The 16,690-nt window shown below is 30.5% G+C and overlaps 2 protein-coding genes across 6 annotated transcripts in view; both read right to left on the bottom strand.

Annotated features, from left to right (window-relative positions):
* The window catches only part of LOC136969051 (protein kinase C, brain isozyme-like), a 56,579-nt gene extending 55,909 nt beyond the window's left edge, over positions 1-670 (bottom strand). Inside the window, exon 1 of one of the 3 annotated variants that reach the window (XM_067263134.1) lies at positions 319-670. In XM_067263134.1, the coding sequence (XP_067119235.1) occupies positions 319-494 (176 nt within the window). In that variant the 5' untranslated portion in view covers positions 495-670. The remainder of the gene's footprint in view (positions 1-318) is intronic. The other 2 variants (XM_067263133.1, XM_067263132.1) reach the window with 2 other exon arrangements.
* Positions 671-1,235: 565 nt separating this feature from the next.
* Positions 1,236-16,690, bottom strand: part of LOC136969050 (putative sodium-coupled neutral amino acid transporter 10) — a 30,903-nt gene continuing 15,448 nt past the window's right edge. For all 3 annotated transcript variants that reach the window (XM_067263130.1, XM_067263131.1, XM_067263128.1), the window contains exons 9-14: positions 10,249-10,431; positions 9,947-10,177; positions 8,072-8,240; positions 7,915-8,004; positions 5,334-5,407; positions 1,236-2,773 (exon numbers count right to left, since the gene is read on the bottom strand). In XM_067263130.1, the coding sequence (XP_067119231.1) occupies positions 1,598-2,773; positions 5,334-5,407; positions 7,915-8,004; positions 8,072-8,240; positions 9,947-10,177; positions 10,249-10,431 (1,923 nt within the window). In that variant the 3' untranslated portion in view covers positions 1,236-1,597. The remainder of the gene's footprint in view (positions 2,774-5,333; positions 5,408-7,914; positions 8,005-8,071; positions 8,241-9,946; positions 10,178-10,248; positions 10,432-16,690) is intronic.

The raw sequence follows: 16,690 nt of genomic DNA, 5'->3' as shown, positions 1-16,690 counted from the left end.
TACTGGCTAAGTTCAGCATTTATTTATATAATATATGTATATACATTGTGTGTGAGATGTGTGTCTGTAGTATATACTGTGTGATGTGTATATATTGTGTATGTATTGTATGTGTTGTGTGTGCTACATGTATACACACACACACACACACACAGTTATACAGCTTACAATAGCATTAAGAATCATAATCACTGGACTATTACTACAAATGAACAGAGTCTACGAAGCGTATAACGTTATAGAACTTATAAACGAACGTAAACATGGAAGAATAAACAACTAAACTTAATATGAGAAAAAAAGGGTAAAGGAACTCACCAAATAAAATCTTTACAATGGCTGCAAAAAGTCGGTTGTTTAAAAAACCTTGGAATAAACTTATGATCTTTAACGAGCGATATATTTTTTTTCTTTAAAGCACCTTTTCTCTCTCTAAATTTTATCGGAAACGTCGACTGATTTTCGGTATTGATAACCTCTTGCTCGTCGGCCATCTTCCTTTAATCGTTTGACGGCAACTAGTCTCTATACCGTCTGCCAGTCAGCGCTCCTCTCCAAGGCGCAAGCGCTGAGCAAATTATATACATTAAAAAATAAATAAAAAAATAAAAAGAAAAAAATTTACGAAAAACTTAGGTGGCGCTCCGAAAATTCTTTACAAATTATCGTCTGGCACTTTTTCAAAATAATTTAAATAAAATGTACCGGAATATAAATACGTAATTATTATTAAATGATTCATTTATAAAATTATTAAATTTTTTCTATCGTTTTAAAGGATAATTTAGGCTATTTCTGGGCTATATAGTGTATTATAATGACGTAACTTCTATGAGTGATATTTAAATTTTTTAAATTTTATTATTGTTATAAACTTAATCGAATCGTAAATCATCCTACAAAAGTAACTTTTAATCTGACAAAAGATCAAGGAAATACGGAATTTCCTGCGTAACTTTTCCAATCGTACAAAAACTTGTTCCGATTCCAGGTCAAAAGGAAAATTATTCATTAAAATATGACGTCTCTACTTTTCTGAGAAGTGGGCTTCCACTTAATTTAAATTGGCCTTATTAAAAAAAATATAATAAATCATCAAAATTACCCAACTGAATAATCATATCTGTATTCAAATTCAACTTAAAATTAACATTTATACCTTAATTGTAATCAAACATCAAGTTACTTTGGATTACTTTTGATATTTTAAATTATTTTGAGTGTATCTATTGAACTTTGCATTAAAATATAAATATTTTATTTATAATATAATTAATTATTTACACAACAAACTAATAACTTCTTAACACATCTTTAAGGAGGTATTAGTTTTATATTAATGTATTTATTGTTGAGTTATAATTATTCTTGTTATGCTTTAAAAAAATGCCATCATTTTACAGTATTTTATCCTCAGAAAACTTGTCTGTAAACTTCATTCTGTGTAAAATGTCATATACATTTTTTTAATATAAAACCTGAAATTTTGCATTTGTATCACAGAAGTGCACATTTTTCACTGGTCTGTTCTGGCCATTTACTGCACAAAATGGCTTACTTGATCACTTTTACCCATTTCAAAGTGTAAGAGTTATTCTCATCTGTTGTGAAATAACAATCTTCTCATCTCGTGCTTGAGGGGAGAAGCTGCGCTGCTGACTTCAGGCTTTACGTTCTGTTTTTGGGCGGCATCCGCGTTTTCTGACTCGACGGGTGCTCGGTCGACTGCTTTCCCGTCTTCTGCTATTTGTTTATTCTGTAATTCGTTTTCGCTGGTTTCTACTTCCCTCTTTTTCTTTAATGATTCTTGGTTATTTTTTATTTCTATAATTCTTTCCTTGTTGTTTAGGGTCTTGTTTTGAGCATCGTCCAAAGATTGCACCCGATCTTGGTCTTTTGGTATCTTGTCGAGTTTTGGAACATTGTTTTGATTTAAAAATGGAATTGGTTTAGATAAAATGTTTTTTGCACGTTCTATTTCTTTATTATTTTCTAAGATATTTGATTCTTCTGGAATTTTTAAATACTTTTTATTTATTTGCTGAAGTCCGTCTTTTAATACTTGTGCATTTTGATCGAGCAGTTCGCCGGGTTCTTTGGTGTATAATTGTTGAATGTTATTATTAACAATATATGTATCGGGTTGTAAAATTTTCTGTTCTGGTTTTGTTTCCAATTGTATTTGCTGTTTTACAAATGATGGTTCTTGCGAACGAGCTACGAGTTCGGGTTTATTTTCTGGTTTGATATCTACTGTTTTAATCATTGGTTCTTTTACGATTATGTTGTGTTTTTGTTCGACATTCTTCTGTTCGGGGAGCAAGTTCTGATTTGGCAGATTTTGCTGTTGTAATTTTACTGATTGTTCTTCTGGACGTTTTAAAGGCTCTTGCACCAATTTTATATTAGCTACTGGCTGAATATTTTGTACAAATGAATCTGGAGACACTTTCACCACTTTATTAATATTCTCGGATGGTTGAACTTGTTGCTCTTTTATAACTGGTGCGGGTTCGTTAACTTTAGCCTTTTGTTCATCGTGAGTTTCTTTATGCATTTTCAATTCTTCTAACAATTTTTTCTGCTCTTCTAGGATCTTTTTCTGTTCAATGTGTTGTGCTTCAAGCTTTTTTAGAAGTTCTTCTTCTTTCTTTAAGTTCTTTTCATTCTTCTTCTCTTCTTTTTCTTCTTGCTTCTTTTGCGAATTTATCTCTTTATCTTCTTTTTTCAATGCTTCGGGATCAAGAGCATCTTGAGATTTGAGAGATTTATCCTGAAATGTAAGAATTACACACATCAAACAAAAAGTTTACTAAACTTAAATGAATAGAACTTATGTGAGTCAATCAAAAATCAAACTACAGTAGAGCATCGATTATCCGATCCCCGATTCACCGACCGTGTTCTAGTCGGCAAATTCAAATGTCCGCTAGTGATGTGGAGCTACAATATTTGGTTATGTCTTGGCTACTTTAATATTATTTTTGTTAAATTTTTGCATGTTTTAGCTGGCAGCACTGGCTCGACCATGAAAGGGAGGCTAGTATTTAAACCAGGCCTAATGCACTATACTAATAATGTATTTTTTCATACTTTTCGGTTATCCGACCAACCCCAGTCCCCAATTAAGTCGGATAATCGATGCTCTACTGTATTTTAAAAACAAGAAGTTACTTATAAGTAACAACAAAAAATAATAAACTGGGTAATGCAGAATCTAAAAGTGTTACTTGTTTTCACATACTTTTTAAAGCAATATAAAATTAACTGCTTTCATTTGATCCCCATATTGAATGTTATATCAGTTACTAGTAGTGAATGTTATATATTTGAATATAAAGATGTAATGTATACCACCATAGTATAAATATAGAAATAAATGCAATAGATATTGTTATATCTGTTTAACAGAAGACATAAAATCATTTTTGCTAGTTTTACAACTTCAAGAGACTAGATAACAAGTATTAACACAAGAAAATCCAAAAATCCAGCATAAAAACAAACACTGTAATTTAAAATGAACATTTTTGGTAGCATAAACAACCATTGTCAAGTTATGTAGAACAGATTTTCGAGTTTTTTTGCTGCGACAACGCACAGTTAATACTTCATCTATCTTACAGATACAATTGTATCTAAGCAAACTATTTTATGAAAAAAATTTAGTCAAAAACAGAAAATCTCATTATAAGTTCACATATTCAGTATATTTTAGGCATCCAAACACATGCTTTCTATATCACAGTGTCTTAAAGAGTATACCAATATACCAAGTACAGAATTTCTGAAAGACAAATCACATATTTACAAGTTACATGGCTATATTGGGTCTTTGTTCTAGTACTGTGTTATAGCTAATGATGTATGTCTATTATTAATTTATTGTGAAGAAAGTTTAATTGTTTTATCCTAAATGATCATAAATGTTCATAATAAAAATGTAAAATAGTTAAATTATATAATCATTCCAATCTATTGCTATATAATATTTAAAACAATAAAATTTGGTAAAAATTAAATATAAATTACATAAATATGTTAAACAAATATCAAGCAATGGGATCGGTTATTGTATATTTAAAAAACAATAATCTCTAAAAAATTGTAAAAATTTTTTAAAAATAAACGAGTTTCTAAAATTAACTCTTTTCTATCCGACTTCAAAAGAGCTAAGAACTGAGATGGACACCGTGGAAATTAATAGTAAGAAGTATTTATTAATTTCCACGGTGTCCATCTCAGTTCTTAGCTCTTTCGAAGTCGGATAGAAAAGAGTTAATTTTAGAAACTCGTTTATTTTTAAAAAATTTTTACAATTTTTTAGAGATTATTGTTTTTTAAAAATACATAAATATGTATTTTAAAAATTAATTTGGAAAGTGAACATAATTTTCTTTACTTTTAAATATATACTATATCAAAAAGCCAAATATCACATCCAAATAATAAATACAAATCATAAAAACATTAAAATCAATAAAAAGCTGGCTAAAAAAAACTTGGTTTTTTTTTAGCCAATTTTTATGATAAGTTCTCTGTAGCAAATTTGTGCTTAATTCCAAAGAACATACAACAAAAAGAAAGAACAGCAAGCAATCAACTCCTTTAATTCTAATAAAGTTGTACCATACATTACAATAAAACCTCCCTAATGAGTACATATTTGAGGAATTCCAAAAGGTGGATCCATTAGAAAGTGTAGTCTGTAGGGAGATTGCCTGTTAGCCTTAACAGTTTTACAAAATTAAAAGTACTTATAACTTACATGATTAAGCGGAAGCTTACTACTGATACGTACTCTAACAGTACAAGCTTCAAGGTACCAAAAATGTAGGTCTGCCACAGCAGTAACACTTACAGTACTTTCAGTTTAATTTACTTCAACCAAAATTTCAGCTGAAGCAGATTATAAAGGTTGTTTAACCTTTATAATCTGCATGCTTGCTGATTATTGACTGAAGTGTACTTGTTAGTATTTTAAGCTCAGGCCTTTTTGCCTGGGCTCATAGTAGAGATGCATTCAATAGAGTTGTCATTTCCTATTTAAATTAATGAGAGATTTTTGAGGAATTTTCAACATGAACCTATAAGAGAGGCATACTTGTTAGGGAAGTGTACTCACTAAGAGTTTTTACTGTAATTACGATTGAGATTTTCTGTATCATCATTATCATTTTATTTTCCCTAACAACTTTAATTTGTAATATTAGAAGATGATATTAAGTAATTTAATTATTTTAAAATTTTCTTTATATTATGAATGACAATATATTAAATTAAAATTACACAAAAATTATTATTTTTCAATATATTAAGAAAAATAACTATACAATTATTGGTTTAACCATGTTCTTCTCGGACTCTTGTGGTACGGGAGGTTCTTGACGTTTGTTCTCGCTTGATGCTAAATGAAAACAAAATTAAATTTATATAATTAATATACGTACACACAGATTAATAAATATAATTTAAATATATAAGTATTACAAACAATGTAATCAAAGCTTGAATTAATCAATCACAAATTTAAATAATTTGATTGAGTTTAATCTAACTTTTAATTAATCAAATAGCCTAATTTTGTCTAAAGATAGATCATTATGCCTCCATCTTACATTAAGAGTAACCATCAGAAATTAATTTTTAATTTTAAGTAAAAATAATTAAGAAAATTCTGAAATAAAGTACTGACTTGTATCTATAGTTTCTACTTACTATGCAGATGCATTACTAGTTATGCTAACTGGACCTCTATCCAGCATTCACTTTCAAACATAAAATATATGAATTTGAACTATCATAAAGGTTAATTGGCTATGTTTAGGCCATATTATGCCTATAAGATATACAACAAGCCAATTCAATTATTGCCAAATGATCTGCTGAATTATTTATTACCCCAAATCTGTGCAGTAAGCAGGAACTGCAGATTAACCCTTTCCCGGCCAGGGTACCGATCTATCGTTACCCTAATTGTTTCGCAAAACGGCCAGGGTACCGATTCATCGTTACCCTGTTAAAAATCGATTTTTATAAAATTTATCGACAACAGATGTCAGCACTTGATGGTATCGTCTTGTTTATCGTCTGTTTTACATATTTTTGTCCAGGTGGTGTTCTGTCGATTAAAAAAACTTTTAATTATCGATAGTTTTTCCTTAATTTTTCATTTTCTGATTATTTTTTATTTTATTTTTAGCATATCTATGCAATAATATTACTATAATAAGTTCATTAATGCTATAATAAGTTTATTCAGCTATAATATGTTAATGCATTATAAATATTCAAGTTATGACCTTCAGTTCTGATATTTTATATATTTTTTTAATTTTTAATTATTTTTTAAATTTAAAATATCCGAAAATGTTACATCTATTGCTACTGGTAATCATATGTTTATTACGAAAATAAATAATCTTGTTTGATATAAAATGAATAAAGTATATTAGTTCATTATATTAGTTGAAAGCAGAATAAAGTTCAAATTTTAAACAAATGTTTGATATAATGTGCGATAATTTCACAACGAATAAACGTACATGCATAAATGTTATATCAAATTGTACAGAACAATATTCTAAGTCGTATTGGCTCAGTGACAATAAGAATGGAGTAAGCAGGCAATGTTAATTTTGACAAATAGTAACAAATTTTCAAGTCTGAATGTCAGTTATCATATATTATTATTTTTTTCTCATAAATGTTTCAAACAAACTTTATTGAAATATGTCGTATTTAAAACTAACTATATTGATAAATATATGTAATTTTTTTCATATGAATAAAATAATAATTTAATTTTTAGTGAATTTTTAAAATAATATTGCCTGATTCACCTATTTTGACCTTGGCCGTTTTACAAAATAAGGGGGCGTGGCAAACGGCAGGCTAAGGGTTAAAGTCCTGCTCTGGGACAAACTTTTCCTCCAGAATATTCTAAATATATATTTATATTTATTATACAAATATTTGAATAAACTCGTTTACATAATTTTCAATTTATGCCAAGCCAAAGACATTAAAAGTAATGGATAGGAAAATTACCTTACTTTTAAAAATTTTCTGATAAATATATTTGAATTATTTAATATAATAGTATCTATTTTTAGTTTATCCATTGATGTATTTTGTATTTAATATTAATATAGTTTTTCTGTAAACATAGTTTTTTAAATCTGATTGATTTTTAACTGAATGTTAGTATAATCTATTAAAATTATATTTTATACGTTTTGATATAATTCAAAATATACAGTGTGCATTAACATATTCATTATATCTACTATAATTGATTTTATGTAGAAAACGATACCGGAGTCACAAAATTAAAGAAAATAATACTGTTACAAGTTAGATAATGCTGAATACCGTTATATGTACTTAATAATATTGATAACTTAAACTAACTTTCACTACAATATCGACAGTTCACTAATTTTGTTATTAACTTTTTCAGCTTCTTCACACTGACCGAGCGTTCTCGTCATTCAAGTAACTTGAATTTATTCCTCCTTACTCAATGCCATGCTTCAGCTTTAAAATAATAAACAAGATCAACGTAATTCCTATGGGGCCAGACTTAGACACCAGCACACTGTGAAGTTGTATAGAAGAAAAAACACGATGTCCTGATAGACAAAATGGTAAAAGTATTGGTACAATCACTCTGAAGACATGACTGAAGTACAAGATAAAATTTCATAAATTTTCATAGGTGGTTTGATCTGGATAGGTTGAGCCCTATCTCTCAATACCCAGTGTCCCAATGTGAGCTTTGTCAAACTTGTAATGGGCATACAAAGAAGTGCCTTTTAGTATGTACAGAGAAAGAAAAAGTTTCATATTATATATATTTGTTATTTTATAAGTTTTCTTCTTATAATCAATAAAAATAGAATGCTAAATTACCTTTATCTTTTTTTTCTTCTTTTACATTTTGTGCAACTTCTTTCACTATTTGTTTCGAATCAATCATTTCTTGATTTTTAACTTCTTTATCTAATTTATTAATTTAAAATTAACAATATATAATATTTTAAATAATTTAAATTTTAACTTTAAATACCTTTATTTAAAGAATCAAACATTTTATTTTCAATCGGTTTTGTGTCTTTTTTTATTTCTTCATTTTCAATCTTCGGTTTTAATTGAGAAGCGACTTCCTGAGTTTTATTTTCGTTAAGTGTTGAAAACGTACAGGCAATCAATATGAAAAAGCCAATAAAGGTGACAAGCTGTTTAATTTAAAACAAATAAGTTTTAAACATATAAAAAAATATCTATTTCAATATAGTAATTTGTATTTCATAGTGTATGAAGCTAACATTATTATTTCATATCAAAGTATAATTTTAAAAAATTCGTATAAGCATGAAATGTTAATTTCTTTCACAATACATTAGTCAATACATGATAAGTATGAGGAATTACAGCAGCTTGGTGTGTGTAAATATCATAATACCAAAATAATAAATAAAACAAGACTTATGTAAAGATGAGGAAGGTGCGACAACCATTGATGTAGGGTAGATCAAAGGAGGATTTCGAACCTGGTGAAATTGTCTGTCATCTGTGTCATTGTCATATCTTACTCAAAAATGCAAAAGGCCCTACTGATAAAAACATCTTCCTGAAATATATTCTATTCCTATAGTAGATAACAGATCCATGAAGAAAATGGGCATCTATAGGTACCACTACATGCTCATTAAACTTTTAACTCAAACAACATATGAATTCTATTAAAAAGGATCTACTGACCACCATACTAGCAGCCTTCACCACAAAGAATGATCCTTAAGGAAGCACACATCTTATATACAGCTTGGGACATGACCCATCGTAAACATCTTGAAAAACTAGATATATATACAAAACAACTGCCATCAATTTCAAAGACACAGAGATAATTTTGCAGTCTTGAAAGTCATTTTTTGAGGTATGTGGATGGACATCACCTTCCCATCTTTACATAGATGTTGTTTTTTTAACTATTTTTAATATTATATGTCCTCTGACACATGGCCCCAACCAATAAAACTGATGTTTCGTCATTTTGAAATCTGACGATGACCAATGAAGATGATTGAAAATGTTCATTTAGTTATTAAAATATTCTTTTGATGCTGGATATTCTGGTCTTTTGACATGCTTGTATATTTATGCATCAAGTTTTAAGAGTTGCGTATTAATTTTATATGAACAATTATCAATCATAAATTATTATATGCATTCTACTTATTTTATTAATTGGAATTCTTAATAAATTATTAAATATACAGTCTCTATTGCTATAAATTGGGGAAAAAGAATTTTATTTTGAAAACTTTGTACTTTATGCTCTTTGTTTAATTTCTTAAAATAAATTCAAATGCAGTACTAAGAAAATTTTAATGAAAAATAACATTTTGATATTTATGCTTCTATTTGTAATTGGAATTACTTTTAAATAATGTTGTATTTGGCTGGATGGTCAAAATAATTAGTGTCAGTCTACCACCCTGAAGACCTGTGTTCAAATCTCGACAGCCAAACGCCCGGGAATTTTGAGGGTGGTGTATCCTAGATACATTTGGTTAAATCTCGCACCATTCATCTATCCCATAACCTATGGTGGGCCTGAAAACAAGACCATCTTAGTGTCCTGTGGGTGCTAAAAGGGCCTTATTTACAAGAAAATTAATATGGAATTAAATCTATATTAAATTTAAAACAACAAATTATATACATTGATTCAATATATCTTATAGAAAGTAATTTTACATAGAATCTATTGATATATAAATAGTTAAAATGTTATTGATGAATTACATTCATCAGTATCATTCAGATTACTTTTCACAGTATACAACAATTATTTACCTATTTTATTTACTTTCTAGTCAAATTTAACATATAATAATAAAATATTTTAATTTATTTAATAAATGTAAGTGCTTACTTGAGCCATTCGACGCTCGTTAGTATTCTTTGTAGTTAAATGTAAAAAAATTAATGCAGGAAGAATCACACATATCGTTATGCCAATTGTTGAGCCTAATAAACCTAGGACGAATTCAATGTTGGGAACCATAATGGCCGTAGCCATCGTTGCAGTGACGAGTGCACACGTCAGAACTCGAAAACGATGATCGGGCATGTAACTACTTTGTAGATCGTAATGGCCCATTCCCTGAAATGTAAGTTTTATATATATATGTTAAGACATTTTATTATATTATGTTTACTAACATAAATTTTTACCTGTTTAAATATTAGTGAATGAAGGCTGCTTCTACAAGGAAATAGACACAAGGGAAAACTAATAACGACCGATAATATAAAACCAACTTTTATAACTTCAGCTGTTAATGACGGCGTCAAACGAATTAAAATATTTCCACTGATGGGACTATCGTGAAAGGCAATATAACCAAAAAATCCAACCTGTAAAGATATAAAATTACTGTTGAATCTCTAGAATAAAATAACATGTATCAAGTAAAAATACTTGTAAGGACACCAACAGGAATGAATTGTCCATCAAACATTCACTTGAATTCTACAGAATCAACAGCATGAAGATAATTGTTTACATATTTTTGTTTATCAATAAGAAGTCAATGACAATTTATGTTTCATAAATCATTGTGTATTAAGTAAAGAAAAGAAATAATTGATTGTGTAAGTAAGGTTATATTGTATAAAAACTGCATTAAAGATGACAATCAGCCAAATCGAGATTCTATCAGTTTGATGTGCAATAATTCATTACATCTGAATGAATACATATAAAAATAACATTGAGAATTCAGCATAAAATTATAACTGTAATAATAATGATTATTCAATATATAATAAAAGTTTGTTAATCTAGCACCCAGTCACATGGAACATCCAGTAATTCAGCATCCACCCTCTAAAAAGTAGCTGATAATCTGGAATTGCTCAATAATAATCCAGAATGCCAGTATTCTGCAAATTTGTAATACTACAGAATGTCTATATTGTATTGTGCCAAATAAACATTGCTTTGTTAGAGCTAGAACATGTTTTGGGAATGGTAATGTACTTGACTAATGTATTTTCTTTCCTACAGACCAACGAAAAGCACACCTAACACAGGTTTCTCCTAATAGGATCATAGAGCTTTTGAGAATTATTGTATGCACATGAATCATTGCAAATGTTGCTTTTGGGCAATGGTACATCCATTAATGTTTTTGCAAGTTTTTCAATCAATTTTAACACATTATGATCATGCACTGTATCATTTTCAGACTGATTAAAAAGTGTGCTTAAACACATTGGAAGCATACAGCAGACACACTGGTACAGTACATGTACAGTGCTTGCTGCTGTATCATTATATCTCATATTATTCTGCAATTAATACTGCAGTATTAACTGTAGAATAATGTGAGATGTAATGATATACTGTTTAATAATTTATTAGACATGAAAAAAAAGCAACTACCTCTTCAACTACCGATTATATTTTTCTCAATAAATATATAATTGAAGTCTAAGAGTCTAATGTAACTATCAATAAAAATGAATTTAAAGTATTGTGGACAAAATAAATTAATTATACTATAGACTATTTCTACTATACTATTTCTACTATAGACTGGCATGACATCTGTATATCCAGAAATTTAACGATTAAATAAACTTTTATTTTAATTAACTATCAGGGTTCAGTAAAACCACTGATCAAAGCAAAGTGATCAGTGGTTTTACTGAAATAAACAAAAGTATTTGTCTAAAATATTAAAATTTTACAATTAAATATAGTCTTCCTCCTGAATGACGACTCATTCCCATCATTCTGGCAGCATTTTAACACTGTGATAGAGGCCACATCACAAACTGTGCTGGATCATTATTCATACTGCATTTGGGACACATTATTCAATGTGGTTCCGACCTCATCCAAGTTTTGATATCAAGTACTCTTTAAGGCATCTTTTAGAGGACTTAAGCAGTTGAAATTACAGTGCTGAAGATTGGGTAAATACAAAGTGAAATTCTTTCATCCACAAAATAGTTCTGAAGCAATTTAGTGGTGTGGGGTTATGACATTATCACGAGCAATAATGCTGTATGTTGTTTTTACTTTTCTGTTCTTCAATGTCGTCTTAATAGTCTTTATATATTTTGGCAGTCATGGTGATTTTTCAGACAGGAGTTGCCAAAAAGCGATTTTGTGAAAATCCATGGTCATTAAGAGCATCTTCTTCTTTAGCCAAAAACCTCCCTTAACTTGAGTTTGTCATTGTTTAGTTGGGTGTAGCCAAACTTTGAATTCATGTCCAACTGGTCCGTACACGGGAATCCATGTCTCATCAATTGCAGGTGTACGGTACACTCAAGGAGCTTCCTTGTTTTATGAATTTGAAGCAAATTTGTTTGACATGCTGCATTTCAATTCAATTTTTGATCCTCTGTCAATTCGTATAAAATCCAAGTTTTGTAAAATTTGTTGAGATTCTTCAATATAAACTGAACCATTTCACAAGGAATGCTAATTGTTGCCTAAATAGTTCACAGACATCAGTCTGTAGATTCGCTTAAAAATTCCTTGACCTCAATGTGATTCTCTTCCTGTTGATGATCACTTCTGTTCTTCCTTGAAGATGAGCCTCTTTGATATCCACTGTATCTTTAATTTGAGCAATCCATTGACAAGTAGTTCTGGCTGAACATGCCTTACAACCTAATGCTTTTCTTAGATTTCTGTTAATATCAGCTGCTAACCAGTCAAGCATGGCACCAACTTCACAAAAACCCTGTCATTGATAACATCAATTGAGTATGGAGTTCTAGATGGTTCATTTTTATTCATTACTCAAATATTTTAAATTAACCAATTTGCATACACTATAAGCTATGATTCAACAAATGTGTCCGTATGTGATATTTGATTGTTATAATGAGGTCACAGAACTGCTATTGGCATGCCCACTTTGCTCCGTCACCTCAAAAATTCTGAGACAGTTTTTAACAGATCTTTTAAAATGTACATATTGTAACTTTTTGTTATATTTTAGTTCTTATAAATAAAATTATAATATAAAAATCATATGTCTGGATAGCCAACTTGGTACTAAAGGAATAAGTATGTTGCTCCAAGGAAATTGGGTTTTAGTACGAGTTTGCTTGTCAGAAATTTTCATAGGCAATTTGATCCAGATCTATCCTTTATCAACTGAGTTGTGCACGTGCAAACTAAGCACATGATTTCAAAGTTTAGGACGTAATGGATTCTCACAGTAAAAGAAACTAATGTCAAGATAAAATTAGAGTTTCAATATAAAATATATATTAGAAATTAAATGCAGTGAAAAATATAGAAAAATAACAACCGATATCCAAGTATTATAACACCACAAACAGTAAACAAGTATTTTGTTATAAAAACTTAAATACTAAAGCAAAGTTAAATATTGAATGAAAAGAGAAGAAATTTTTTAAACTGGAGATCCTGAATGATGTAATTTTTTATACAATAGACAATAACCAAATATCTTTATCGTTGCCAAGAAAATTTATTTAAAACAAACGTTTTCGACCTATTCCATAGGCCATTGTCAGGTTGAAAACGGACAATTGGAACATTTCTGTTCCACAAAATTGAATACAAATATTTAAATTTCAAAAAAACTGATGAATTAAAAAAATAACATACAAGCAATGTATAAAAATATATATAATAAAAAACAAAAAATAAAAGTAAACTCAAAAATACTACTAAATATAACTATCAACTAATACTACTTTGAACATTAAAAATTAACGTGTAAATTATGAGTTCCTGGCAGACTTTTTAACAATATACTTCCAGGCTGATGGTAGGCCTTCCACGTTCCTCGCATTTATACATACCTCTTCTAGTTTGCTCTTATAAATCTTTATTTTCTCAGCAGTCTTTGTTAATGTTGGGGAGCTCACTGGTTTGATAATGTCCGCTTCATCCCATTTAACTACAGAGCCTTGGGTGTGAACCATCTGGGATAGTACCATTGCATTGGAACTTTTTCTGATGTTACACTTGTGCTCCTTGAGTCTTACACCCAAATTCCTTGTTTTAATGCCGATATATTATTTTCTAATTCCCAGCTCTGCATTTTCTTATGGAATCTTATACACACCTGCTTTTTCTTCCTTCCTAATGTTATCCTTGTCATTCCTTAAAACTTTATACAGGTTCGGAGCTCTTTTTAAAATTATTGTTGACTCTTTGTGCTCCGCGATCTTTCTTTCATAATGCCTTTTGCATTTCTGCTATAAGTGAATTTTGTGATTTTACCGGGATCTTGTTTGATCCCCTTGTTATGCCCAACTTTCATCTAACAATTCCTGTTATTAATTCCGTCTCGACACTTATCAACCTTTAAAATGCAGCCTTCTAAATCCAAACGTTTTTGGTCTTTTTAAAAGGCCTTCTTTAGGAATACAAATCAAAACGATTCTTTCTTTAACTGACTGTTTGTTCTCAAACAAACAGTTAGTTTAAAGAAAGAAGGCTGCATTTTAAAGGTTGATAAGTGTCGAGACGGAATTATTAATTAGTGCAGTTAAAGAAGAATGTATTCCTGTTATTGTGTCTTTTTTAGTACCCTATGGCTTCGGCTACTTGTAGAATTCTGACAATTTCCTTTGCTCTGTGCATAACGTTCTCACAATATTTTTTTGGAATGTAACTAGTGTTATACAAGAGATACGTGTATATTATATTTTAATGTTATAAAAAAAAGTGTGTGTAAAACTTAACATTCCATTGATTTCAAATTTGTAAATAACATCATAGAACATGTTGAGCATTCTACTTTAGAATCTAATATATATATATATATATATATATATATAATCGAGACAAGTTAATAATAATAATAACTCTCCCGGGTCACCACCTGGTCATGGTGGGAGAGCCCAGTAATTTTACTGAGCCATAGGGCAATGCAGGCTGGAGCACAAGCTCCTGGTAGAGACACCCATGCCAGTAAGGTCTATGGGGAGAAATGAAGCTAAGAGTGACCACACCCACATTCTGTGGAAATATTTATTATGGTAATAACCAGATCAACCTGGGCAGCTCGGACGTCGCTCAGGTTAACAAGGTCCGCGTTCGTGGGTTAGGCAGAGGCTCCCGTTCGAAAAATAGGCCACAGTCTCCCTTGGTTATCAGTGGCAAAAGCAGCAAAGGCCCAAGCAGGGCTACTGCAATGCCCTCAACAGATATGAGGAACCAACCCAGCCTTGGTGTTTCTGTGGCAATGCATTCACAGACCACAAAGGCTGGAAAACCACGCCAACTGATGAAATAGACAGTAGAAATGAACGAGTTTATCATCCGTACTTACTACACCATCACAAAACTCGAATCAAACATGACAGCATACAGACAACAACTACACCATAGATTCACACAACAGTATCCTCATCTCACTGTCACCAAACAAAGGGTTGTTGATCAAAAAAGAACAATTATACACAACAACCTTATCTCACAAACAACACTTGAACTTATCAAACAACAGGTTGCTGATCAAATACATCAACAGACAGAAACATCTAACATTAATGAAGATCGTGTAACCTGTCAGAATAATCCAGCAACAAGCATTGATAATAACACACATACAACAATTATCACTAATGATACTACAGACCCTTCCTCATCCATCACTGATAACATAGACATGGATTTAGTTAATACGCTCTCACTTATATTTCAGGAAACACTCACTAAATATACAGGTACAGATCCCACACAACGACCACGAATACCAAAAATCAACACGTCAAAAAAAGTAGAAAAAACACTAAATTATGTAAACACTCACTTACTACCACACTACATTCATTCAATTTCTACACTCGCAGACATTCATACATTAGTTTATGCTGGGGCAGTCACAGTAGTGACATACCATGGACTGAAAGTACATTCACAGACAAATACACAGAAAACACAATTCTATCACAAGCCTGCCTGGCAGAGAAGAATAGAAACACAAATAAATGACATTAGACAGCAATTAGGCAGGCTGACACAATACACTAAAAACAACATAACACCCAAATTAAGGAAACAACTCAAAAACATTTTCAAGAAAATAAAAACACACACAAAACATGAACATCACAACACACACATTACAGAATACATCGATACACTAAAACAAAAACTTGCTGCCAAAGCATGTAGACTCAAACGATACAAAACATGTACACTACGAAAACAACAAAATAAATTATTTACAAACAATGAAAACTCTTTTACAGACAAATTAATAACAAAGCAAACACTGATACACAGCACAGTGGCACACCAACAGAAGAAGAACTCACAACATATTGGTCTTCTCTTTGGTCCAGTGCTGCCACGCACAATGCTGATGCAGGCTGGATCGAGGAGGAGAACAGAAACTTGCACAACATACCAACTATGTCCTGTGCTGAAATAAACATACATGATTTCCAATACACTGTTAACAGAACACACAACTGGAAGACACCTGGTGTAGACAACATTCACAATTTCTGGTACAAAAAGTTTACATCACTGCATCAGGAACTAGCTAAACACCTAACACACATCATCATCAATCCACAAGACATGCCAAATTTTCTTACTCGGGGCATCACCTACATGAAACCTAAAAACAACAGTACCACAGACCCCACACAATACAGACCA

This window comes from Centruroides vittatus, unplaced genomic scaffold (genome assembly GCF_030686945.1).
Source record: "Centruroides vittatus isolate TY-2023 unplaced genomic scaffold, ASM3068694v2 contig_1697, whole genome shotgun sequence".
NCBI classification, from domain to species: domain Eukaryota; kingdom Metazoa; phylum Arthropoda; class Arachnida; order Scorpiones; family Buthidae; genus Centruroides; species Centruroides vittatus.
The sequence above is the reverse complement of the archived record's forward strand: the minus strand, read 5'-3'. Positions and strand labels throughout refer to the sequence as shown.